General features: G+C 44.0%; 1 protein-coding gene across 1 annotated transcript; it reads right to left on the bottom strand.

Annotated features, from left to right (window-relative positions):
* Positions 1-1,811: 1,811 nt before the first annotated feature.
* Positions 1,812-26,363, bottom strand: LOC310954465 (uncharacterized protein). Its single transcript, XM_083923915.1, has 8 exons — positions 25,898-26,363; positions 20,489-20,592; positions 20,194-20,311; positions 18,950-19,086; positions 12,939-13,026; positions 11,547-11,662; positions 4,661-5,066; positions 1,812-3,583 (listed from the first exon to the last, which is right to left on the bottom strand). The coding sequence occupies exons 1-8, from the start codon at positions 26,190-26,192 to the stop codon at positions 2,949-2,951; spliced, it is 1,899 nt and encodes a 632-aa protein (XP_083780041.1). The 5' UTR covers positions 26,193-26,363; the 3' UTR covers positions 1,812-2,948.
* Between the last annotated feature and the right edge of the window lie 217 nt (positions 26,364-26,580).

Raw genomic sequence — 26,580 nt, 5'->3', positions numbered from 1 at the left:
TCCCCAGAGACTTTGTCTTTGTTAAAAACGACTAGCGTTGTGTTTGGCGACTCTGTTCTGTCACTCTGTGGTTTCTTTCCCCAACGAGCAGCAGCAGCTGTGGAGCTTCTCCCCCCGTCACTCACACTCACAGGTGGTCACACTTCACAGTAGCCTGGCGCAGCAGCTCCAGCTAGGACATGGCTGTATAAGCAGCCTAGCTCTGCTGCCATTGAGAGGACACCGGTCAAGTCCCTGGTAAAGACGCCTAGTTGGTACAAAAAGGTCACAGATCATTTTCTTGAAAAGGAATGAAGGGTAGAATTTACATATAAATAAAAAAACACATTTATGATGTAGGCCGGAAAAATGAGCTTCCCCTTCTTGAAAGACCAGCAGCCACCACTGATCGAGTGCTAGTTTATGAATTCCACCAAGAGTCACACTGAAGAGATCATTCGCACCTTATGGCCTCTGAGAGTGGTTCGATTGCCAGTGAGAGTAATAGAGGGGACAAGAAGACAGCCTTGTCTTGTACCAGGTATCAAATGAAAGGCCTTTGAGGCACAGCCATTGACCAACACTCACCATTAGGGAGTGGTGGTCAACCTTACCCACTTAGTAAATTTGAGATTTTTCCACCCTTAACAGTACTTTCAAAATAAATTGGATTAAACTGTTTCTTTGAAACCTGAATTCAATTTGGAATTTTATTTCCAATTATTTGTTGTCAAAACTTGGAAGCTTAATTGATTTTACTTTGCAGGTACATTGTTGAAAAAGATCAGCTTGTCAATGTCAAAATGTACTGGTCTTTAATTATAAACATATTTTTTACCCTTACACAGGTATTACATCTCAAACAATACATAAACAAATCTTATGCTTGAAAAACTGGAGTGATTAACAAGCTTCTGAATTCTAGCCGTGTTTTGATGCCATACTTGTGAACAAGACAATACAATGCAATCTCTTCTTGGAAGGCATTTTCACTTGATTAGATTTGGAAAAGGACGATTTTCATTAAAAAGCAAAAACCCAAGTACATAAGACACTGCTAGGAAGTGACATTTAGTTACCTTATAGTATTAACATGGTCCACTCACAGCCAATACTATTACAACGCAAACCAGGGTAATGAAAAGCACGGAAGCCTCGGAACGTACTGGTGCGAGCAATGCACAATGCAGAGCGTTGTGTACCAGTTTAAGTCAATTTGTTTATTTTATTGCATGTGACCATTACTGACAGAAGACCAACTAGTAGCTACTAGCTTACCACTGTAGGCTAGTAGAAGCCAACTAACAAGGGTTAGAAGGGAAATCATTTATTATGCCTCTGTAACTGTAATAAGTATAAATTTGTTAGCGGTACAAAATCATTCCAACCAGTGGCTCCCGAACCTGTGAACCGACAAAGGCTCATGGTATGGTGAGACATAAAACAGCAAAAAATGAACACAAACAACGTCTTCGAGAAGAACCATCACTGTCATTCGTTGTGACAATATAGGGTAACTACTGTGTACAGTCTTACACACCTGGGGAATTATTAGTGTTCTCTTTTCCCAAACCCCTAAAAGCTAAAGTTTTGAATTGGAAAGGCATCAATGAGTTACACTGAAACTAAACTGTAACTAGAATGTTCTAATGTTTACAGTGATAATATTACTGAAAAAAACTCTTATTTCCAGTGTCATTAACCACTCACAATGACAAGGTTCTGGCTTGGGCTGACACTGTTAAAACTCTTCATCCTCAGCTTATAAAAACATATATATGTAGAATTAGATGACGCATTTCTTCTTTCCTTTAAGCCTCAGAAACGTGCTGAACAGTTGTACTATCATGTATTTAAACATGTGCAGGACTGGGATTATTTTTTATTAGATCAATGTCTGTTTCCGGAACAAAGGTTAACTGGTGGTGGCACAATACCTGGGTATTACAAGTTACGGGAAGACCAGACAACATTAGACACGAGTCGAGTATAAAGGCCAGTACTACCAACAACTTCCAAAAGCACATCATAGTCTGCTGGATTCTTTTAACGTTCTTTCTTTCACATCCAGGCAACCTCTCGTGTCTGTCTTTATTTCTGTAAAAAGCATGAAATTCAACTTGCAAACACAGTGAACATGATGTCTGATTGTGTTGTTATTGTTGTGATCACTCTAAAACATCATAAGCTACTTTGGTAAAGGGTTCGTAGGAATGTGTAGTGGAAGTACACAAGATTAGTATCAAATGAAAAACACTGGATTGGCCTTTTTGATTGGCGAGCTAAATCTGTGTTTTATCAAATATCAAAGACATGAAACATCTGGAAAGTATGAAATACAGAATAAGTGAAGATGGTAACTATTTCACACTTTCTATCGTTGCCTTATCACTATTTAAAGCAATTCTTACCTTTCTTGCAAGTCCCACCCTCTTCCCCTGCCTGACCTCTGACCTTCCCCAACAAATGCTGCATTCAGTGCCATGGGAAGTCTGAAGTTTTGGACCTCCAACTAGGCCAAGTGCACTAGAATGCCTGTCAAAGTGGAACCTCATACTAGCGAATTCGGGGGAGATCTAGCTACCCCAAATACGCTTTCCAGTGCACTTTGCCTAGTTGCCTTCAGACTTCCCATGGCACTCGAACACAGCATAAGTGAAGAAGTGCAACGGATGACAGGCAGGAAGCTCAGCAAATAATTTTATTTGGACCAGTTAAAATGATTGGTCAGACTTTTATCAGAAATATATGAGAACTGAATATCGATGAGTTTCAACACCTGGTGGATTCCTTTTACATTTTACTGTGCCATACACTTATTAGGAGCATTTAAGTTTACAAAAGAAAAGTGTAGAAATGAAAGACAGGTAGGAATTGCTTTAAGATTGAAGAAAGGGCAATATGCCTCTGTGGGTGAATAAAATAAAATTCTACTGGCATTAACAGTCCCCCACAGTCTACGGATCTGATCAGCCCAGTTCTAGCCCTCCCCCGACCTGAAGACCGCAACCTGTGGCAGATTGCTGGTGTGTCCTAAGGTTGCAGATCCAAGCGAACCTCTTCCCACACTGGTCGCATCTGAAGGGTTTCTCCCCAGTGTGAACTCTCTGATGCTTTTTTAGGTTCCCAGCCTCTGAGAAGCGTTTTCCGCAGGTGTCACAGCGGAAAGGTTTCTCCCCTGTGTGGACTCTTTCATGGGCCTCCAGGTTGGACAGACCGGAGAAAGCCTTGCCACAGGCTCGGCATATGTAGCTCTTCCTGCGGCGCTCAATACTGGCAGCGTGGCTTTTATTGTTGTGAGCCAGACGGCTGGATCCATGTTGTGCAGCAATGGCCACTTCAATGGAGCTCATGGTCCTTCTGGTTGAGCTGATACCAGAGACACTTTTAGTGCCCCTGTGAGTGATACTGACAGCAGCTGTGGTGGAGGACCGTGTGGTCTGTGTAGAGGGAGTGTGGTGCTGTTGTTGAGAGAGCCTGTTGCTGTCACCGTGCTGCTGCAGCAGTTGAGCCTGTGCACCTCTGATCATGACTGGCTTTCTACTCCATGGATGCTGGGAAGATGGAGCCTGTAACCTTAGAGGTATGGGCACAGAAGTTTCTGCTAATGGGGAACAGAAAAAGAACAAGGAGTCAGCACACACATTCATTACATCACTTTCTTTGTATGACTTAAACATGATACTGGGATTTTCTGCAGGGCTAAGTCATAATCCGTAAGATTCAAGATAAGTTTCTAGCGGCCTCTTTGGTGGAAAGATGTAACTGCAGGTGAGCCTGTTCTTTCAGAGCCTCCATCTTGTCACATCTAGGGTTGCTATGTGTGTTAACTTTATTTTTATTTTTTGCTCTTTTGTAAACTTTATTGAAACACATTTACCTCTTGGTTTCCGGTCCATCCCCTATATGTTCCCCCCCTTGAATCAACACACACACATGCCTATAACACTTCTGCCCTTACTACAAGCCTGAATCAGAAGTTGGAATCTACAGATTTACGATTACAAGTGAATGCAGCATAACGTATCGAGCTGGGCCAGCAGACCAACCGCTGTCAGCAGCATCACTAACATCTAGGGAGGCCACAGACACACATTTTGGAAAACTCAGCAAAAAGGCAAGTACAAGTACTTAAACAATCAACTAGATGAAAATATTACAGATTATAACTTTAAAGCCGAAGTCGGCCATTCTCTATGAATAATATATTTTTTTGTATTTGCAGAAAGCGACACTATCCAGACAGCACTAAGAGACAAACTGTGAAAAAGTAATGTATCTCTGCTTCCACCTGCTGCTCCCTGCGTTTTCCTTATAGCATCTGCTAGATCCCATTGTGACTGACCTAATCTTCATCTCCTATCCACATCGACCCACATCTCTGAACCTGACATATGCAGTCAAGCAAACATCTGAGCAAGGACAAGGCTAAAAACAGATGCTAATGTTTGCCCTAACATCCGCCTTTAGTCTAGTGTTTTCCTGTTTGGAACCTGAGCTGGACACAATCCACTCCAAAGTAGAGGACCACACACAAATGCCAACACAGCCAGCGATCGCATTGAGGCCTTGGAACAGACGCCAAGCTCAATATTTTGAGCTGGAACGTGAGAGGATTGGGCAGTGTGGTGAAGAGAATCAAAGTGTTGGTACAAGAAACAAACAGCCCCAAATCCCTTACCTTGTGACACAGACGGCTGGATCTGAACTGAGGAGAAGCCCTGCTGTCCACTCGCCCTCCTGGCTGAGGAAACAGAGCCTTGAGGCGGATGAAGCACAGGTTTAGCTTGTTGTTCAGTCTCTACAATAATAACTCCATCCGGGTCACACTCTCCTGAGTCATCAGTGTTGAAAGGACACGGAGGGCCACTGTGGGCCGATACAGAGTCATCATCAGGGGCCCAGCGGGTGAAGAATGTCTCCAGCTCAAACAGAGAGTATTCGGAGCTGAGAGGGTTATTGTCACTGGATCTCTGCTGTTGTGTTTTGGGGTTGGTTGGTGTGTTGGTGTCTGGTACCCTCAGCTGGACTGCAACTATACTGCTGGGGTCTTCCAATATCACAGGTGTCGAGTGAGGTGCTGCAGACTGGGGAGCATGAGCAGAAGAGAGGTGCATAAGACCAGTTGTTAATTACCTACATCAGGACTGGATAGAGAGCTGAACACATTCCTCTTCTTAAAGTTTTGTTGGTTAGATTCTATTTGTGGTGGTAGCTGACCGGTTAGCAAGCAAGCAAGCAAGTTTACTTAGCTACAATAGTAAATAATAAAAATAATAATCCAGCTTAAGTCAAACAACTGCTCCACTCTAATCTGTTGATTTTTTTTAATGCTGATGTAGCTGTAATACTTCTACTAGTGATCTGATTGGAGCCGAAACAGCCGATCTGAATTGAGCTTCTCCAAGTTTGGTTTTCTGATTGGTTTATATTGTGGCACATTTGTAACGCTGTGCCAAGTTGAGCAAGAGTAAAGGCAAAGTTAAGCGCGCACAGAAGGGAGAGATTGAAAGTGTGCATGCTCCTTCGTCTCACGCAATATAACGTGAAGCTCTCATAGCTCACGTCTTTCAACATTATCTTACTGGCTGTTTTATCCAGTTGCTCTTTTTTGATGTTGCTTGAGCGAGACGTTGTTTGAGCGAGATGTTGTTTGAGCGAGACGTTGCTTGAGCGGGACTTGCTTGAGCGGGACTTGCTTGAGCGAGACGTTCGTTTGAGCGAGACGTTGCTTGAGCGAGACGTTGTTTGAGCGAGACGTTGTTTGAGCGAGACGTTGTTTGAGCGAGACGTTGTTTGAGCGAGACGTTGCTTTAGCGAGACGTTGCTTTAGCGAGACGTTGCTTTAGCGAGACGTTGCTTTAGCGAGACGTTGCTTGAGCGGGACGTTGCTTGAGCGGGACGTTGCTTGAGACGTTGCTTGAGCGGGACGTTGCTTGAGCTGGACGTTGCTTGAGCGAGACGGTGCTTGAGCGAGACGGTGCTTGAGCGAGACGGTGCTTGAGCGAGACGTTGCTTGAGCGAGACGTTGCTAGAGCGAGACGTTGCTAGAGCGAGACGTTGCTAGAGTGAGACGTTGCTTGAGCGAGACGTTGCTTGAGCGAGACGTTGCTTGAGCGAGACGTTGCTTGAGCGAGACGTTGCTTTAGCGAGACGTTGCTTGAGCGAGACGTTGCTTGAGCGGGACGTTGCTTGAGCGGGACGTTGCTTGAGCGGGACGTTGCTTGAGCGGGACGTTGCTTGAGCGGGACGTTGCTTGAGCGGGACGTTGCTTGAGCTGGACGTTGCTTGAGCGAGACGGTGCTTGAGCGAGACGTTGCTTGAGCGAGACTTTGCTTGAGCGAGACGTTGCTAGAGCGAGACGTTGCTAGAGCGAGACGTTGCTAGAGCGAGACGTTGCTTGAGCGAGACGTTGCTTGAGCGAGACGTTGCTTGAGCGAGACGTTGCTTGAGCGAGACGTTGCTTGAGCGAAACGTTGCTTGAGCGAGACGGTGCTTGAGCGAGACGTTGCTTTAGCGAGACGTTGCTTGAGCGAGACGTTGCTAGAGCGAGACGTTGCTAGAGCGAGACGTTGCTAGAGCGAGACGTTGCTAGAGCGAGACGTTGCTAGAGCGAGACGTTGCTTGAGCGAGACGTTGCTTGAGCGAGTTGTTGCTTGAGCGAGTTGTTGCTTGAGCGAGATGTTGTTTGAGCGAGACGTTGCTTGAGCGGGACTTGCTTGAGCGGGACTTGCTTGAGCGAGACGTTCGTTTGAGCGAGACGTTGCTTGAGCGAGACGTTGTTTGAGCGAGACGTTGTTTGAGCGAGACGTTGTTTGAGCGAGACGTTGTTTGAGCGAGACGTTGCTTTAGCGAGACGTTGCTTTAGCGAGACGTTGCTTTAGCGAGACGTTGCTTTAGCGAGACGTTGCTTTAGCGAGACGTTGCTTGAGCGGGACGTTGCTTGAGCGGGACGTTGCTTGAGACGTTGCTTGAGCGGGACGTTGCTTGAGCTGGACGTTGCTTGAGCGAGACGGTGCTTGAGCGAGACGGTGCTTGAGCGAGACGGTGCTTGAGCGAGACGTTGCTTGAGCGAGACGTTGCTAGAGCGAGACGTTGCTAGAGCGAGACGTTGCTAGAGCGAGACGTTGCTAGAGCGAGACGTTGCTTGAGCGAGACGTTGCTTGAGCGAGACGTTGCTTGAGCGAGACGTTGCTTGAGCGAGACGTTGCTTTAGCGAGACGTTGCTTGAGCGAGACGTTGCTTGAGCGGGACGTTGCTTGAGCGGGACGTTGCTTGAGCGGGACGTTGCTTGAGCGGGACGTTGCTTGAGCGGGACGTTGCTTGAGCTGGACGTTGCTTGAGCGAGACGGTGCTTGAGCGAGACGTTGCTTGAGCGAGACTTTGCTTGAGCGAGACGTTGCTAGAGCGAGACGTTGCTAGAGCGAGACGTTGCTAGAGCGAGACGTTGCTTGAGCGAGACGTTGCTTGAGCGAGACGTTGCTTGAGCGAGACGTTGCTTGAGCGAGACGTTGCTTGAGCGAAACGTTGCTTGAGCGAGACGGTGCTTGAGCGAGACGTTGCTTTAGCGAGACGTTGCTTGAGCGAGACGTTGCTAGAGCGAGACGTTGCTAGAGCGAGACGTTGCTAGAGCGAGACGTTGCTAGAGCGAGACGTTGCTAGAGCGAGACGTTGCTAGAGCGAGACGTTGCTTGAGCGAGACGTTGCTTGAGCGAGTTGTTGCTTGAGCGAGTTGTTGCTTGAGCGAGTTGTTGCTTGAGCGAGACGTTGCTTGAGCGAGACGTTGCTTGAGCGAGACGTTGCTTGAGCGAGACGTTGCTTTAGCGAGACGTTGAGCGAGACGTTATTTGAGCGAGACGTTATTTGAGCGAGACGTTGCTAGAGCGAGACGTTGCTTGAGCAGGACGTTGCTTGAGCTGGACGTTGCTTGAGCGAGACGTTGTTTGAGCGAGACGTTGCTTGAGCGAGACGTTGCTTGAGCGAGACGTTGTTTTAGCGAGACGTTGTTTTAGCGAAACATTGCTTGAGCGAAACGTTGCTTGAGCGAGACGTTGCTTGAGCGAGACGTTGCTTGAGCGAGACGTTGCTTGAGCGGGACGTTGCTTGCGCGGGACGTTGCTTGCGCGGGACGTTGTTGGCGCAACGTCAATGTGACTCTGTGCTTTTGAAATATTCTGGACGTCTTAATTACTGAATGACTAACATTTAATCAGCACGTCACCTCTAAAACTTTAAAACCATAGAAACAAATACAAAAATAGCTTGCACTGCTCTCCACTACATCTCAGAAGGCCTCCAGTCACCTAAAGTATCTTGCAACGTACTTCTCCTCACATTTTGGCAGGAAAATTTCTACTAACTAAAAGACTTAAGTTGCAAAGCCCAGCTGGTGGTTAACAACAACGTCCCACATGCCACAACACTAGCTGAAGCTCCGTCGTGAGGGTGGTCCTTACAGTCCAAAGTGTAAATCTGAGAAAGGCATGTATGTGTTTGTGTCAATTTGGTGGAATCTAATTCTGGAAGCACTTAGACTTTTAAAGTTATCTGTACATAGTTATAGTATAAATGAGAATATTGTGTCACAATTTTGAAATTTATGATTTAGAATAAAAACACAAATTCGCATGTTGAGTTTTTATAATGTTTTAATGATTGACATAATTAACTTGACATTGATTTTTACAAAATTGTGACACAATAGAAAAAGCTAGCGTTACATTTACAGTATGTTGATGCTACAATGGCTTTAATTTTAGTCACAAATTCAGTCACACTTATAAAGGACATTCCTGAAGAAGAGAATTATTATATGTCGATAAAACAACGAAAAATATGTACAGTATCAGAGCTCCTATATTATTAAGACAAAGTGAATGCACTCCCACTGGATGAACATGATTTAAGTATGATTAAAAAATGCACACAATATTATCTCTGAACGTTTCTCCACTGGTCACCAATCTGTCCTGCCATGTCATAAATGTTTCGTGACCTCAGTGACTGTGTATCAAATACAGCCCTGGCCCTCTAACACTTGAATTACTGTAAATTCTCAACGGACTGCGCCTTTTATTTACCTCCATTTCAGAAGGATCCAAACCTTTATGTGCAGAAGGCTCATAGTAGCAACGAGCCTATATTACTAATGTTTAAGGTTTTAAAATATATGATCATATACATCACATTCAACAACAGGGTCATGTCATATTCACTACCAGGCTGTCCTCACTCACCGTGCATACACAGACCTATGGAAGATACTGTAATTGGTATACAGCCCACATATTTATTAAGACCCATATCGATGCTTGTCGTTAGGTAGTGACCTAGTGGCTGTAGTAATAATGAAGGGAGCCGGAGTAGTATAAGTCTGTGCAGACAGGAGTTCAGAGCGGTGGAGGGGTCTTAAAACATTTAGATTTAGCGAGAAACTCTCCGGTGTTTGTATTCTACACAGCGTCTCGTCACAGCTCCCAGTTACAGCTCCACATATAAGCCTAGCATGTGTATTACAGCATGTGTATTACAGCATGTGTTTTACAGCGTTAGGAGTCGGTTTCACTGGTTTAGTGGATGCAAGACCATTTGGATGGAAAACTTTTTGAGAACACCAGAGGAAAAGAAAGACTGTTTTTGATCGTGTGGATGTACCCTAAAGGGACACGGTCCTAATTTGGATCCACCTCTGTGTCATGGCAGTGTAAGCAGATGAACAGTGTTTGGCTTTCATCCATGTTGCAGAAATACCAGCTGAGCATAGCAGCGTAGCTCATGTCTTTGGGCAGATTTCAGGAGATCGTGATAACATCCAGTTGATCTTGATTTGACTTTTATCGGACCTCTGATGCTCCGAGCTCCGTGCAGCCATGGAGGGAAGCCGAACACCTTTCATCTGCGCACACTGCCCACAATGCCATGACAACGAGCTGGATTTAAATCAGCAAATATCTCTTTAGCTCACGCTAGAGTATAATGGTTACGTCATCGTCACGTACCAGTGGCGGTTTCACAGCATAAAATAGAATGGTCATATTTTGTAAAATAGCATAGGAAAAGGCTGTATACATTGTCACCACTCTGCTACTCCTCTTTTTTTCTTTTTTTTACGAATAATCACAGACTCTTTCAGTTGTCCTCCACTTTGGCATTTTTTTTTATTGCCATGAGCAGGAGGGGCTAAAATGTAGCCCCTCCTGCTCAATGTGAAACATCTGTCCATGAGGAATTGAGGTTCATAAGAGAGCAGCTTAAGAGCAATCAAAAAGATGAAGTAGAAGCAACCGGAATCCATTTTTTTTATAAAAACAGTATTTCTGTAAGAAAGAGAAAGTATTCTCAGCAGAGTGGTGGCATGACTGCTGAAGTGTGCCAGCTTTTATTTGACTATCTAATTAGCATTTTTATATTTGAGAATTCACAGTAAAAGTATAGAGATATTTAGGATGTATGGCACTTTTAAAAGATGGTTGATCTTTAAACTTGTACAGAGCTTTGACTGACGCCTGGGGCATATTATTATTATTATTATTATTATTATTATCTTGCTGTTGCCTGTAAATTTCAATAGGGGCTTGATTTTAAAATCTAAGTTATTTATGACTCTCGAAGGGATTTTGAGACTTAATCATTTTCTCTGACAGAAAAAACACTGGTAGAATTCTGCTGAGTGCTTCATCCCAGCACTATGACAATGGTGTTAAAGTGAGCTAGGTAGTTCACCTTACTGTTGACTACATAGCTGCATTAAGTGTCCGGCCGATCTGCTCCCACAAATGGGCTTTTCGGTCTTTGTTGTGATGGAGCAACAGTAATTCACCAGCACTTTGCTAAAGAGAGTCCAGCACCTTTTCTCAATCTCCCCTCATTGGGAACAACTGAAAAAATATGATGGTCTAAAATGCTTTGTTTAAAATGTCCCTGACAGCCTATGTTTGTGGGTGGTGTCTCTTTTGGTGTTTTTTCAGGTTGCTAGGGTCAGAGAACCTCTCTGGGCAAAGGAAGCACTGGTATGGTCTCTCCCCAGTGTGGATATTCCTGTGGATCTTCAGGTTCCAGAACTGGGAGAATTTTTTGCCACAGATGCTGCAGCCATACGGCTTCTCGCCCGTGTGAGTCCTGAGGTGGGATTCTAAATTTGCCGGGGAGCTGAACCCTTTACCACAGAACCTACAGATGCAGACCCTCTTCTTGGGGAGTTTGTGCTGTATATCAGCACTGCTATAACTGACCTGACCCCGACTTTGACCTGGGTCCAGGAACGGTTGGACCCCCTGTATCTGACTTAAAACCTGAATGGAGCTGGGTTCCTCCGACAGGTCGATAACAGGAGTCTGCTCCTGGGAGGACACAGAGGTGTGGAAGCCTCTAGAGCTTTCCACAGCCAACCCCCTTCCTGTTGAATTCTCACCAGCCAATCCCCTCGCAGAGCTACCAGGCTCTGCTCCAATGAGTGTGTTGGGCAGGTATGAGAGGGGAGCACAGTGTGAGGATGTCCCTGGGAGGCTGCCATCATGACAATAACTACCCCCCGTATTAGTCCACGGCGAAACACGCCCATAGCTGACCTCTGAAAAGCCCCGCCCAGACTCCTGCAGGTCAGACAGATGACTGCTTGAAGTTTGTGTGATTTCATCAAATGGCAGAACAGCTCTGTAGTCATCGGTGCTCGACTCCACCAACCCTGGAAACAAAGACAAAGAGACTGAGGATCATGAGGATACATAGAATTTATGTATGTAGCCTTTTAAGACTTTCACAGGACGGTCTACCACTCCTCGCCTGGAAACCAGACAAAACTTGCCAAACTCATGTTTCATCTGTTACGGCAGATAGGTCTGACCACTCTCCAAAACAGACAGCTGACATGGCCGCGGGTGGACCAATCACTGTTGTTTAGAACTTGTTGGACGGGTTTAAGACATTGACTGGCTGCATCACCGTCCAATCTGCAGGTCCGTTGAGTGCAGTTTTTAAGGCTCACCGAACTCCGTTCAAACTGTCAAACTAGGCACTAATATGACTCGATGTTCTGTCACTGTATTGCCTATTTCTCACATAAAATGTTTCCAGAAACATACAATAGTGTACTGTTTTGCTGTAATTGAGAAGGTTTGTGACCCAGCTGCCATTACTCTCTAATGAACAAGCTCAGCAATTTCATTGCTGTGATTGATTGTAGTTCCTGTTTAGCGGATGAGACATGGGCCAAGCTAAAAAGTCAAAGTTCACCTCAAATACATTTTCCCCAAAGATGGTTTGTGTCAATGTGTGTAGTTCTGATCTGAGTTAAATTTAATAACTTTATAAGTTTGGTTTTAATTAGGATCCCAATTGACAGCTGTGACTGACTTGTGATTGGTCGGATGGGTGTATGTGCAGGATTTTGATGATGCGACTCCAGCGTTTGATCCGTACTGCACAGACTCTGAGTCCAAAATTATAAGATGGCGGCGTCTCTATCCAAGATATTTTACCTTCACTTTTGTACATTGGGAGGAAGTGAAGAAACATTGTTGATCTTTAGTTTATAGTTTAAAACAATGGCTGAGAAATCATCATGTTTTTTTAATCTTCTCCCAAGAAATGAGTAGAGGCATTGGTGTCCATAGTTCTGGTGTGAGAGGTTGTTGTTTTTTGTCTCATAGCATCTGTTTTGGCTCGAGTGTAGTGTTTGATTTCTATATGAGAAATAAATGAACAAAAGTGATACACAGGCATCTTGTTTCTGATATAGTGCACATGATGCAGTTCAAGTTGCTGTTCAAATGTTTAATATCCTTTGCAAGGAGGGAGGACTTTTATTTTGAAACGGATAACAAGTACTTACAAGTGGCTTGAACCCATGTGTCTATACCAGCATATGTACTTTGTATCATAGGGTGGGTCAGAGAGGTGTGCTAACCAACCCCCCACAGTGAGGACACGGTTTCAGGTGAAAGATGGATGTGTCCACTCACCCTCTTGTATGCTGAGGCCCGTCTGGCTCGGAGTTCTCGTCTCCACCTCCTCCACCTTCACCAGCATCACATCTGACTCCTCCGCCTTCTGCACACACAGTAAAGAGAGGAAATGTCTGTTACTACACCGCAAACACGCTACATAATTACAAAATGTGCACAGTGTGGGTGGCATTGAAAGAAGCAACTTGATGATTTTTGACAAGATAAAAAGACTGTTGTGTGTCTCTAGCAGAGATTAGTCTAGTGGAAAACACACCGGCTCCGGGCATATGACCTATGATTTAAACTGATAATTCAGCACAGCACCATGCTCAGACTGTAAAACACCGACCCTCACGGCCACAATCCTCCCGATGCTCCACATTAGCATCTAGTGTATGTGCTATTAATAGTTGGCTAACTTATATTGCAAGTCATGGTGCAAATATAGCTATTTAATTAGCATAACGGAGCTATCTCATGTTCCTAAATCATCTGTTAGTACAGTTGATCAAAGAGAAAACCATCTTGTCACTATAGTAACACCACCACATGAATGACGACAGTCCAGGTCGAGACGACAGAGTTAGCATGCTAATGAGCTAATGAAACTTTAACCTCCAATAAAATAAAAACTAGCCTGGTACAAAAATATTAGGCTGAATTAACTTAATAATGGTTCCGTCCCACTTTAAACCCTGGTTGAATGATTAAGAATACAGATTTCTAAACACTGGGCTGTTGCGTCTTTATTACGCCCGCCCTTCTGTGTGAAAGGTATGGACACAAATTGGAGGTCAGATCTCTATGTCAAGGCACAAAAAGCCGGCATTGCGGCGTTCCTTCATTGAAGAGCAGTTGTGTAACCTGTGTGTGAAGGGGGCTTTAGTTATAAAAGACTTCAGATTGTGTCCACTCTTCTCTGCTGATCTTTTTTCATAGCAGCAATGCATGAAAATCTGATTACATGCATCGGAGATTCAATGTCATGATAACGAAAAAAGAGGGCTGTTAAATCAGTCTTCAAAGCGGTTTGAGAAACATTTTATTACATTAATGAAATGTTGCATACAGTGTTTAAAATATTTCAACTACACACGTGAAATGTTTTACATTTAGAATGACAATGACCTCAAACAATAACTGGTAGTACATCGATACCGTGTCCAGACCCAATAAGTGTCTGAACACTGGCCAAGACTGAATTCCAACACGATATAAAGGAGTTAGTATTAATACCAAACATTTGACCAATGAAAATAACACAATGTGTAAAACATAAACAAACCACATTTTATATTCTCCTACATACACTCGCCGGCCACACCGGGGCACCTGTCCAATCGCTCGTTAACGCAAATTTCTAATCAGCCAATCACACGGCAGCAACTCAATGCATTTAGGCATGTAGACATGGTGAAGAGGATGTGCTGCAGTTCAAAGCAGCATCAGAACGGGGAAGAAAGGTGATTGAAGTGACTTTGAACGTGGCATGGTTGTTGGTGCCAGACGGGCTGCTTTGAGTGTTTCACAAACTGCTGATCTACTGGGATTTTCACGCACAACCATCTCTAGGGTTTACAGAGAATACTCCCAAAAATAGAAAAGAGCCAGTGAGCAGCAGTTCTGTGGGCACAAATGCCTTGTTTTAGCCAGAGGTCACAGGAGAATGGGCAGACTGGTTGGAGCTGATAGAAAGGCAACAGTAACTCAAATATCCACTGGTTCCAACAGAGGAATGCAGGAGAGCATCTGTGAACACACAACACCACCTACTTTCTACAGAGAGGGAACAGCAGCAGCAGGACCTTGACGCTTTATGAAGCACCAGGTGCACCTAATAAAGTGGCCGCTGAGTGTATAATAGAAATGGAACCAGTTTTTCCACTATTGGGGGTTTTCCTTTGACACTTTCGTCCGCGCTGACTTGCATTGCCATTACCATGTCTAACAGTCAGGTCAAAGTCCGTCTGACCCGCATCTAAGTTTGTTGGGGTGACTCCTCACCAACCGCAGCCAATCCGTGCTAATATGTGATGTGCAACTAAACTCATGTCTGTGCAGGAGACCAGAGAGAAAGACTTTTTTAAAGTATCTGTGTTCAGTAGTGTTGAACTGATACTGAACATTCAAAGCCATTTTCTGCAGAATCGATACACGGGTGTCAGCTGCGCTTTCTTCTTTCTCTCCTCTCCCACAGTGAGTCCGAAAACCGCTGCGGTGCCCACGTAGCCCCTCCTCTTCGCACTTAGTCCCATTGTGAATAAAAGAACTGTAAAAACTACAAATCCGTAAATTCAGCTACATTTTATTAACCTAAAAATGTAAGGGTTTTGTGCACCGACAGCACAGAGAGGTTTCTGGGGATCACTGACCACTGCCAGTCAGAATCAGAGATGATGGAGAACCAGAGATGTGATCCTGCTTCCCTGAGTCACATAAAACACACAATAAATGATATTGTGGGCTTTGACGGGACTTCATGGTGCATTCCGGTGCATTTTTTTGTGAACTAGCACTCTAAGTTTGGCATATAACAGTCAGTACTGAAAAATAAAGGTTCAAATTGAATCAAATCAGGACCTGAAAATCAAGTCAAATTTAACTGTGGCGACCCTAGTGTTTCGATATGAAAAAAATATATAATTATTTTACTATTTTAATTTTAACCGGAAATAACTAACACAAGTCCTCCAATGCATTTAAAATATGCAACTCAAATGTATACTTCTTTTCTACTAAGCCCTTTCCATTGGATCACAGTTGTAAATTAGTCTTCAATCCATTTGAGAGTGATTGGAACAAAAAAACAAACAGATTAGGACTGGTATTTGCATTGAAGGCTGAAAAAAGGTTGTTTTCTTTTTTTGAAAAGGTGAAAATAGCACAGACAATGTCAAAAGTGTGTTTCTTGCCCCAAACTGGATTATCCTAAAGTGGGCATGTCTGTAAAGGGGAGACTGGTTTCATTCAGAGGTAAAGGGACCCCTCTTTAATGGCTATGGATTTTTCCCTCACCAAGAGTAAGTAGCCTTCTAGCTAACGGACCACAGGGATACAACCTGCAGCCTCACATTTTAAATCAAAATTATGTGAACTCTAAACATAGTTTAAGTGTGGAATTATATTTACTACAAACAGGCTACCTGCATCCCTCATAAATGAAAAAGGAAATATGACTACATTGTGAAGGAAATGTCTTCATTCGTGGATATTTGCAGGAAATGATAAATAATTCCAGATTCCTGTGAGTTGAGGACATCTCTGACAATAAACACGGAATCAAGGGGTTTTTACTGGATCAATTTAATAATATTCCAAGGTTAATGTCCCATATTTGTACCTTAAAAAAGCTACATTTTTGATCACTTTGAGGTGCTATAAAAACACACTGCTCCATAATTCCTGACAATGACTGATTCTGGAGATCACATGCATGCTGAAAAATCAGACATTTTCACTGTATCGATTTACAGATTTCTGTAGAAATCTCTGGTAGATTATTTAACTTTCTCCCATGGTCTAGAGGGAAAACCGTAATATACAATCAGGGGTGTAAAGATTCAACGATACGAATCAGAAACCCATTTTTTCATTAACGATACGAGCGCATCTCGCATCATGCATATGTGGACCCATGTATCGGTAAGAATGTATCATTAACTGGTCGAATGGCCAGATTATGAAGTTATGAATTGGTTAACTGAGGCTCTGCTGCTTCTACACAGCGTCTCCCCTCTGCTGAGCTGGGTCTGCTGCACTCATCTTCTTTGGCTTTTAAAGGCGCTTTCATACCAGCCTTATTTAGTTCAGTTGAATCAAAGTTGAGTGCACTTCCTCATCTGCTACGGTTCGTTTGTGCAGGTGGGAATGCAGTGAAAACGGGTGCGCACCAGAAGTGGACCAAATTTTCGGACTGAGACCTGGTAGAAGAGTTGATCTTGGTCCACTTCCAAACAAAGTCTGGAGCAGTTCGTTGAACACTGGAGATGGGTTCGCACTAATCTCAGAAAGCACTGCGCATTTTTGGACCAACCCAGCTCCTGTAGGAAGCTACGTGATTTACGTAATGATTAAGTACCTCCCCTGTCACCACGACAACATGCGTCACCGTGGACTAACCTGGAGTAGTAATGTAATAACCAAGGACCAACGCCAAAATCAACCCCAGCAGTTGTCTCTACATTATGACATCACACTTTACACAAACATAACTATCTCGAAATAACCTTCTCCAACTAAACAATTCCAAATCAGAAAAATTACCGTTTAACCCGCCAAACACCATCCCAGTAACATTAAGCCCACTGCCAGAAACCTCAGTATCATCTTTGACTTGGACTTCACCTTTATCCCTTACATCAACAAAGTGGTTCAGTCCTGTTTCCTCCACATCTCAACCATCTCAAAAATCATTTCATATCCTCTCAGTCTGATCTAGAAAAGGTAGTCCACGCAATCATATTCTCCCGTTAAGATTACTGTAGCTCCCTCCTAACTGGCATCAATCATAAATCCCATCCATCATCAAACTTTTCACTTCAATTCAAAAAATTAAAGAAACAACGGTTTGGCATAGGGCCCCCAAGGAGCTATAATCAGCTCTACTCGTTGGTGCGTCTCACGTTGGAGGAGCTGCTGGACAAGATGCACCTGTCCTGATGAGAGACGCAGCATGTTGCCAAGGACAAAATGTGGTCCCATAGGGGAAGAAGAGGTGTAACATTAAGTGGTAAGTATTGGTAACATGCTTTGAGCTGTGGCAGAGTTTGAATGAGTTGCTTAATTAACCAGCAGAACGTGGCATTTAACATGCCCTAGGCAATCCTTATTGTTGAGCTCTGTGAAAAGACTATCATTCTTGAAGTACAAGTACTGAGAAAATGGGCTAAGTACTGTTATAACAGAAGGGTATTGCCATACAATTTCTAGAATCAGTATACCGTGCAAAACTAATGCAGTTTAATCCTGGGTGAATGACACTACATGTTTCATGTCTGACTATATGATACACAAAGAATCATGCAAAACACCACAAGCTGCACTTTAAATGTGTTTAGCAGAGATGTGCTCATAAGTGTCTGAAAAACAGCTTCTAGCTCACAGGTAGAGTGTGCTCCTTATATAGACTCAGTGCTCGCCAGCGTCCCTCTCTTTTCCCACTTTCCTGTCACTCTTTCGCTGCTCAAATATAAAGGAAATAGAAAACCTAAAAAATAATCTTAATCTTACAAAAAAAAAAAACATTTTCCTAACATCTGTGCAAAACATTTAGTGATCTGTTCAGAAAGTTCTTACAAAGGTCCTTTGTACACATTATTTCCATTGTGTTGAACAGGGAGTCATTTTTACAGAGTCTTTGCTGGGCATTATATCCTACAGCAGAAGACAGTTCAGCTATGTTCCCAGGTCACCTCTTCAGTAGAAATTTCAGGGTGGCTCTTTTGCTGGTGGGTTTTCAGGTTCCTTATCCAGGCGAATCCCCTCCCACACATCCCACAGCTGTATGGTTTCTCTCCAGTGTGAACTCTCTGGTGCTTCCTAAGGTTCCCGGCCTCAGAGAACATCTTCCCACACGTGGAGCAGCTGAAAGGCTTTTCCCCGGTGTGGACGCGTTGATGGATCTCCACCTTCTTGGGACGGTTAAAAGCCTTGCCGCAGTAGCTGCACACAAACAGTCTTTCCTTGGTGCCGGTTCGATGGGGCACTTTACTGCTGTCCCTGAGGGGCTGGGACATGGGGAGACCGGGGCCATAACGAACCCAGCCGTTGGAAGAGGTGGATGGGAAATCGGTCGCTGCCATTGAGTATGAACAAGATGGCCTCCCTTCCACTTCAACCCCAGAGTGCTCGTTTAAAAACTCTTCAACCAATGCGTTAGCGCTTTTATTGTCGCGCAAAACGTCAAATTGCGAGTCACTGCCGCCGTCACCAATATACTGATGTGGATTTATCATTTCCTGCAGTGAGTCTCTGCCCTCAACAGAGGTACCGGGTTCACATTTAAGGAGAGGAGAGGAGTCACTGACCTCCGCTCCTCTGCTGCTGCGCCTTGTCCTGCTGCTCTGGATCTGGGACCGGGACTGACAGGAAGATGACTGGGTGCCCTGCTGTTCCAGGCTGGGTCTCTGTCCTGCAGGTCCACGAGGGACACACTCCACCACTCCTTTAGAGAGATGATGCAGGGCAAAGAATGGAGAGAAAACAGAAAAGTTAATACGCTCAACTATTGATGCAGGCAAAATGTCTTAGATACAAAATATTCATGCAGTGTTTCCCCTACCATTATTTTAGGGGTGCGCTGTGCCTTCCCCAACGGCACCCCCCGCCCCCTTGAACGTCAAGTAAATTCTATGTAACTTTATTTTCTGAATAGTGTCAGATCCCAACAGGAGTCATTTAAGGACCCCTTTCCTATAGAACAAATCTGTCCTTTTAGTAAACAAACTTAACAGACTTAAGTTATTTATCTTATTTACACGACAGCATGTGTCTTTACATTGTTGTGTGTTTACAATTTTCAGAATTCAGAAAGCATTGAGAGTCACTTATTCAAAGATCGTTTGTTAAATTGTTTGGGAAGAGGCTCCAGTCCTCACGGGAAAGGATGATTCACTCCTACAAAAAACAACTAAAACAGACACTCTTTATTTTGTTGTGCTTCAAACCATAAAGTGATTTATGATTTAACTTTGTTCTGGTTCTAAACATTATTTGGACCCATTATTTTGGAGAGGCAAAGTCAGCATTGGACTAGCAAAGGTTAGGACTAATTTAAAACAGCAGGGGACGCGTTGAGCTATTTTCAACCCATGAAATGCAGATTTTTAGTGATTTTGGTGAGAACTGTCAATATTAACACATTGGCATGGCATTGGTGTGTTTCATCACAGTACAGCCTAACATTTAGATTACAGCTCAAAAACACAGTTAAGTATGCAGTGCCTCTTTAATTGTTTTCAATCAGCCATTCCTTCCATCTCAGTTAATTTCCCTCCTACGATAAGTGCAACACTCTCTACAGGTGTTTCACATTGAGAGCCCACAGACACCCAAATGGCATAATCCCTGCAAGACGTCTATTTGTTGTGTTAAAAAGACAACCAAAGATAAACCGAGTTGTCTAAAATACACTAAAGGCCTGTTGTAGGCATCCAGTGATTTAGTGTTGCACTTCCACATTAGGGTTTTAGTCGAATTAATAAATAAATGGCCTAAAGATATCCTGACAAAGGCCTGTATACACATGCAGCAGTCTTCTGTCTACACTCACCATCATCTCCTATAAGCGACATGTCTTCCTCGGTTTCTTCAACTTGTGACATGTTTGCCTCCACCTTCTCCTCCTTCACCAGCACTGCCTCGGGCTCCACCAGCTCCACGTCTGGAGACTGCACAACAAGGCAGGGATGTCAGCAAACACCAGTTTCATATTCATGCAGCTACAGTACATGCACTCCCCTGGAACCGTTACAAAAACAGCATTCTGCTGTTTACAGATGACCTCCGGGTTAAGTTTCGATGTAGCATTGCTCAGCAGCAGATTGACTCCCTTGTGGAGCGCTTACCTTATTCTGCATGCGTTCAGAATCTATCGGCTCGTCGCCTGTGTCCCCCGCAGCAGCTCTACCAGACCACAAAGCCACCTCCATCCGACGCTCAAACACACCACCTACAGAAAAACAAGAAACTGTCTATTTAGAACCAATCACGTTTCATTGGTAATGAAAAACATGGGGAAATACACAACAGAATGTGTTTCATCCTAACACAGTTGTCTGTTAATATTTTACATAATGTTAGTGGTTAACCAGACTCCCTTTCTACTCTACTCTGACATCACCAGCCCCATTAACCAATGCCACTGAAGCCTCTTCCAAGCCAGGAGTTTAGAAAAATGCTCAAAACTCACAAATTGTGTGGCTGTGAATCCTGTTCACCAGCATACATATACATACTGTACATAACGCATCAATATTAAAATACAAAACAAAACTAAAACATATCACACAACATTGACCACACATTTACGGAAGCCCTGAAGGGTCATACACTACATACATTTTATTTCCTCTGTTTTCCTATGACAACAACAAGATAATACCTCTGTTTTCACATGAAAATAGGGTCATTAATTTGAGGTCTGGAGAAAACAAAATGATAGTCTAGTCTATTAAATCATTGCAGGAAACATTCAGCGTAGAAATGTCCGAGGAGCAGGAGATTATCAATCACCATCACATAAGTCTTCAATCGAGGCCTGACACAGGCTGAAATAACTTTATGCTTTACTATTACAGATAATGTTCACATTAGTGTGCGTCATCTAAGAAGACGGTAGCAAGGCACCATCTTTATCGGAGGTGTGAGTGAGCCTGAAGTCCTCATAAGGCGGGTATTCATTAGGGTAAAATGTGGCTGCTCAGAAAGTGAGAAATACAAAGTAGTTTTAGTTTGATTTATGGTGGCCCGTATGATTCACAACGTCAACCGTCAACGCCAAGTAACATGAAAGAAAACACTCCACCTTAGAAATTCTGGGCACTGTAAAAGAGTTGACAGACAGGCTGTCACCACGCTGCAGTACAGTGTGTGTGTGTGTGTGTGTGTGTGTGTGTGTGTGTTACATTTTATTGCGCGTGTGTGTTACATTTTATTGCGCGTGTAAGAAAAGACCAATTTCAATGCGTGTCAAATCGACTGGTGAAATTAGTTGTTATAACATTCTAAATAAATGATACATCCTGAACATTCGGAGGCCGTGGTGAATAAAGGCCAAAAATATGCAAACTGCTCGCCTGCCAATATTCATACTGGTTATGTGCTCGACCTGCCAGATTGGCTCAACATGTGCATTTACATCTGACTACCGGACTTACCCATGGTTGTTTTGTTTTAATCCTCATGCCTTTTTTCACGGTGCGTTAACTTAGAAAATTTAAAAATTGTGTCCCTTTATTGCTATGTTATATTTGCGCTCTGCGTGACTTCACAAATACAACTGTTCTAAACAACAGGGTGTAATGGCCTTTAGTGTGGTGAATATCATTCAACTAAAATATGGCAGCTATATTACATTTGATACCATGTAGCCTATATTTTTAAAGAATAACTGTTCTCAGTGCGTAAAACAACTGATCTTTACTAATCAAGACTCAATAGTCTAAAATGGAACCGGGACCTTAAAATCAAGTCAAATAGAGGCCTCTCAAGTGTCAGGTATGTCAGTCACTTTTCGGTCTTTTGTGTCTGTCTTTGTCTCTCTCTGTCCATCTGTCTGTCTTTTCTCTCTCCTTCTCTCCCTCTCTCAGTGCAGACAGATGTCCGTCCTCCACAGAGCTGGGTCTGTCTGACGTTCCTGTCTGTTAAAGTGAAGGTTTTCGTTGCCACCGTACTCTACGGGGGAATTGTTGGGTCTCTGTAAATCATAAATAAGTCATAGAGTGTTGTCTTTATCTAGTTTGTAAAGTGTCCTGAGATAACTTTTGTTATGATTTGGCACTATAAATAAAATTGAACTCCCGCCATACATTGTAATTTTTCACATGATTCTGCTACAGCCGTCTTGGAGCTCCAAGCATCAACAAAAGACAACTTGTTTGACACATCATGACACCTTGACTGCTGTTAGAGAATGTTGGCCAGATAATTAGCATCAGTTTTTCACTGCTGACTGAAACACCCCCATTCCCTCGAGGCGACAACGGGAGAACGTCACTATCGCCTGTCTTAAAAACATAAGAGGTCTGCAAATGTGTGACACCAGTAAGTAGTGATTTTTCAGTCCCCTAGATGGAGCTCTCTATTCAACAAAGAAGTGTAAACACAGAATTACCATCATTGGGCCTTTCTCTTTAAACCATCGGTTGGATCGGGGAAAAAACTTATCTGTGATCTCTAGTTTCAGCAGTCATGAGAAAACGGAAGAAAACTGTAATTTCTTGCCGATATTGTTTGACGTCACGCTGTGCGACGGTAAACAGTACATCGTATCCGTGGAGACTTGTGGAGCAATCTAGACGTGACCGGCCTTCTGACTGGCTAAAACAGCCTTCCTGTTAGGAGTGCTGTCGCCACCTACTTGGCATGTGCGTGACATTGTTTGAGGCGGATTTTGCGAGTACATGTGGACGGAGATATGTTTATCACACCGGTGGTGTGGACAGGATTTTGTTTTAACTGGACGGCTATAAAAGTTTGGCTTCAAAAATACCTGTGTTCATGTGGACTGGGCTTTAATACGAATTGGTGCGTATGCACGGACAGTATAAATTTGTATGCAACACATTTGCTGTGTCCCAAATTGCGCACTGCAGTGAGTGTACTGACATTTGTGCACCATGTGCCCTTTGTACTGACACGAACCGTACACTCAATTCCAGGTGCGTCTTTTGACCTGGGCATTCTGGGCTATAGACCCGGATCTCTTGGAAATAGCCCAGGACCTCTGTGCCATCATCAAAAACAACATAATGATGATGAAAATAGCCCAGTACAGTAGACTTTTATGTGGTTACATTACCAGCAGCCACAGATGCAACATTGTAGCAGTGAAAACCGCAAAATTCTTACGCGTCCACACACTGACAAGTGATAACTTCAGAATCAAACTTTAAGCAGACTGAGTAACGGTGTATGGGTTTAACAGTGACCCTGTTAACTGGAGACTTTCAGCTGGGTGCCTATGTGGTTGCCGTAGTGACTGCAGATGATGAAAACATGATTATGTTTTTAAGAGAGATACTCATAGACTGTATACAAAGGAGATCTTTTAGACACTACACCAGGGTGACATGGCTGGTTGCGCATCGAGTAAATCTCTTAACTTTAATTTATTTTCCTACGACAGCATGAATACAAATCTTCTAAAAAGGTTTTGTTTTTTTAAGTGGTGGATAAAATTCTACGCACACATGTTTACACAGGCAGGTTTCAAAGACAAATAGATTTGTTTAGAAAATAAATTAGACAGATATTATTAGGAAGAACAACTCTCTCTCCTCCTGATGTAACAACAAGCAACATATAAACACCACTGACACATTTACTCAAACAAAACTATAAAGACTGAACAGAGGCATTCACAAGAACAGCTACGCATCTGCCGTCACTATGGCAACCGCAGACACTTTCAGCTGAAAGGGTTAACGGGTTAAACCCAAACACCGGGTCAGAAGAGAAAAAGTCCGTCGGAGCAGTGATGTCTTCCAGATTGCAGTTTCAGGAGACCTGCAGTGGATTCAGCCCGGTCCACTTGACATCGGGTCGGTGCATGTCAGGGCGCACTCACACTGTCCGTCCGCACCGGGCCAAAACAGGTCTTTCGGGGAGAGCCTAGTTCGTTTGACCAGTGTGAGTGCAACCGCTCCGCGTCTAGCTGTGGCCAGTTGGCCGCCCACAGCCCGTTTGAGAGAGGTGGGCTTTTGTAAAGCGCGTTTGCACATGTACGAACACGAGCGTGCGCACGTGTACAAGCACGAGCACGACGCCTACCGCGGCTCCACATCATTTTATGTGTGCCTGTTCGGACACAGAAAAAAAAAATGAAGACGGACCATGCGTGGCCATTTAACAACAACAACAATGGTGGCGAAAGGTTCACGTTGGTGTGATGCAGAGGCAGAGTGTTTACTGCAGATTTGGGCGGATGAAAATGTTTAAAAACAGTCGTCAAGACGCACAAAACTCCAAGGTCTACGGAAAGATTTGTAAACAAAGCGACGCATCGCGATGAGGTCAATCAATGCTTGTGGCGTGTTACGGCGTGATGACGTATGGACAGGCAAGAAGCATTTGCGCGAGGCCCAGGCAGTGTGAGTTCAAACAGGCTGGCCAGCAGGGGGAGAGGGAGGGGGGACAAGTACCCTAAAGCACGGGCACGGTGCGGATGGACAGTGTGAGTCCTCAGTGTTTCTGAGGCTGTAGGCTGTTCTTATGTCTCATTCTGGCTGCTGGTGTCTGTGCTGACCTAAACATTAACCTCCTCAGTTCAGTAGACCTGCCCCGACACATGACCAGGTCTTTCCTTTTATTCCCAAACTACGTCACAATTGCATGTTTATCAGCCCAACTTCAAACCCCCCCCCCCCCCAACCCCGTTTGGAAAGGACTCTGACTTCCAAACGAGCTAGTGACACGCCTGCTCAATTCCCCAGTAAGTGCTGTCTCAATTTCACACATTCAGTTGTTTTGAAAGTTGGGGGGGGGGAGGAGAACTAGAAACAAGCTGAAAATGGTCTTTTCAAACAAATTTATATTAATCAGAGAGCATTAAAATGATGAGGGTATTTCTTTATGTTTATTTTTCCAAAAGCTTTTTAACAACTCTTCTGACTCAGCACAACGTCAAAAATCCTTGTGATCCTCCGTTTACATTTAAAAAAAAGTGAGTTTAGTTGTTACTGCTCGGTTGCGCTGTTTCGACATTTTCCGGTAAGCCCCACCTCTTCCGCTACGTAGACAAAATGGCGGCGATTGAGGGTGTTGAGTGACCGATGATCCACTCAGCGGTCTGGTTTTTGAGTGCGCGGCTGGAGAAATATATATAGTATACGCTGCATTTTACTTTACTTCCATACTCAAAAGACAGTCTAATGGTGGAAGAGGCGATTTGGGACACAGCACTGGTTTAATAAACTGTAATATCTTAACATTTTTCTATGCTCCTAAAAAAAAGTGTATTTTTTCCCCTTTTCTTTAGGAACATAATGTAGCCTTCTCCTTGGGGAAAGCGTAAGCATAGAGCCCTGTTATCAGCATTAACTAATTCACACTTAAATGAGGTGAGGTTGTGGCCATGTCTCTCTTGTGAATGTTGACGTTAAGCTTTAGTAGTATGTTACATAGTTATGTTGGCTGAGCCACAATGTAACCGTTGTGTTTAGCTTTGAAATGAAAAGACAGAGGAAAGGCATTAAAAGCGACAGTGGCACGGTTCTATACTTAAGTGTTGCTCTACTGAATTATTATTGTCATACCGGTGGAAGGCGAGGACTCTCGGAGCCTGTCGCTGGTGTGTATCTGCACCCTCCCTCGGCTGCTGTTCATGGCGCTCTCCCGGAGCCTCCTCTCGGCGTTTCCCCGGGCCATCTTCAGCTCAAGCAAATGCAGCTTCCTCTTCAGGGCTTTGTTCTCTCTCTGGCACTGGGACATCTGTAAACTCACCACCGCATAGTCGTCGTCCACCAGCTTACAAATCTCCGCCACGGCTGCGTTAGCCAGGACCTCCATGATGGAGGCCAGCTGGGTCTGGAAGGCCAGGCGGTTGGACATCTTCTACAGTCGGCGGCTCGCCGGTCTGAAAATACAATTGAACTCCTCTCACACGATGTGGTGAAGCGAGGGCTGTTCGGTCAAACCATTACAGCTAACGCCACAGAGGGAAGTATACGTGTTTTAAACGCTGAGCGGGTAAAAGACAGCTACGCTAAAGTAGCTCCTCTGTGCGCAACAATCTCCGACCGCAACATACGGCGTCAGTTCCGGTGCTGTGTGATTTCTCTTCCGTTTTACGGCTCTCGGCATCCGGAATGTTGCGTTGCTGCCACCGTCTGGGGCTATTCTATCACAGGACCTGTACCGTCCATTACACCCTTTCATTCATCTTTATATGTCTATGCTTTCATTAGTCCAGTCTCACATCAGCCATTTTGCTCATTTC

The sequence above is a fragment of the Echiichthys vipera genome, assembly GCF_963691815.1.
Source record: "Echiichthys vipera genome assembly, chromosome: 2".
Lineage (NCBI taxonomy): Eukaryota > Metazoa > Chordata > Actinopteri > Perciformes > Trachinidae > Echiichthys > Echiichthys vipera.
Note: the sequence above shows the minus strand (reverse complement) of the source record. Positions and strands in the feature narration are given on the sequence as shown.

What these genes read in the sequence shown, in the direction of transcription:
- LOC310954465 (XM_083923915.1), bottom strand. Translation starts at nt 26,192, where the DNA reads ATGTCCAACCGCCTGGCCTTCCAGACCCAGCTGGCCTCCATCATGGAG. An exon ending in GGGCCTCAGCATACAAGAGG is followed by an intron (nt 11,663 to 12,938) that starts GTGAGTGGACAC and finishes CTTTGTTTCCAG; the next exon opens with GGTTGGTGGAGTCGAGCACC. An exon ending in CCAGCCGTCTGTGTCACAAG is followed by an intron (nt 3,584 to 4,660) that starts GTAAGGGATTTG and finishes GTTCCCCATTAG; the next exon opens with CAGAAACTTCTGTGCCCATA.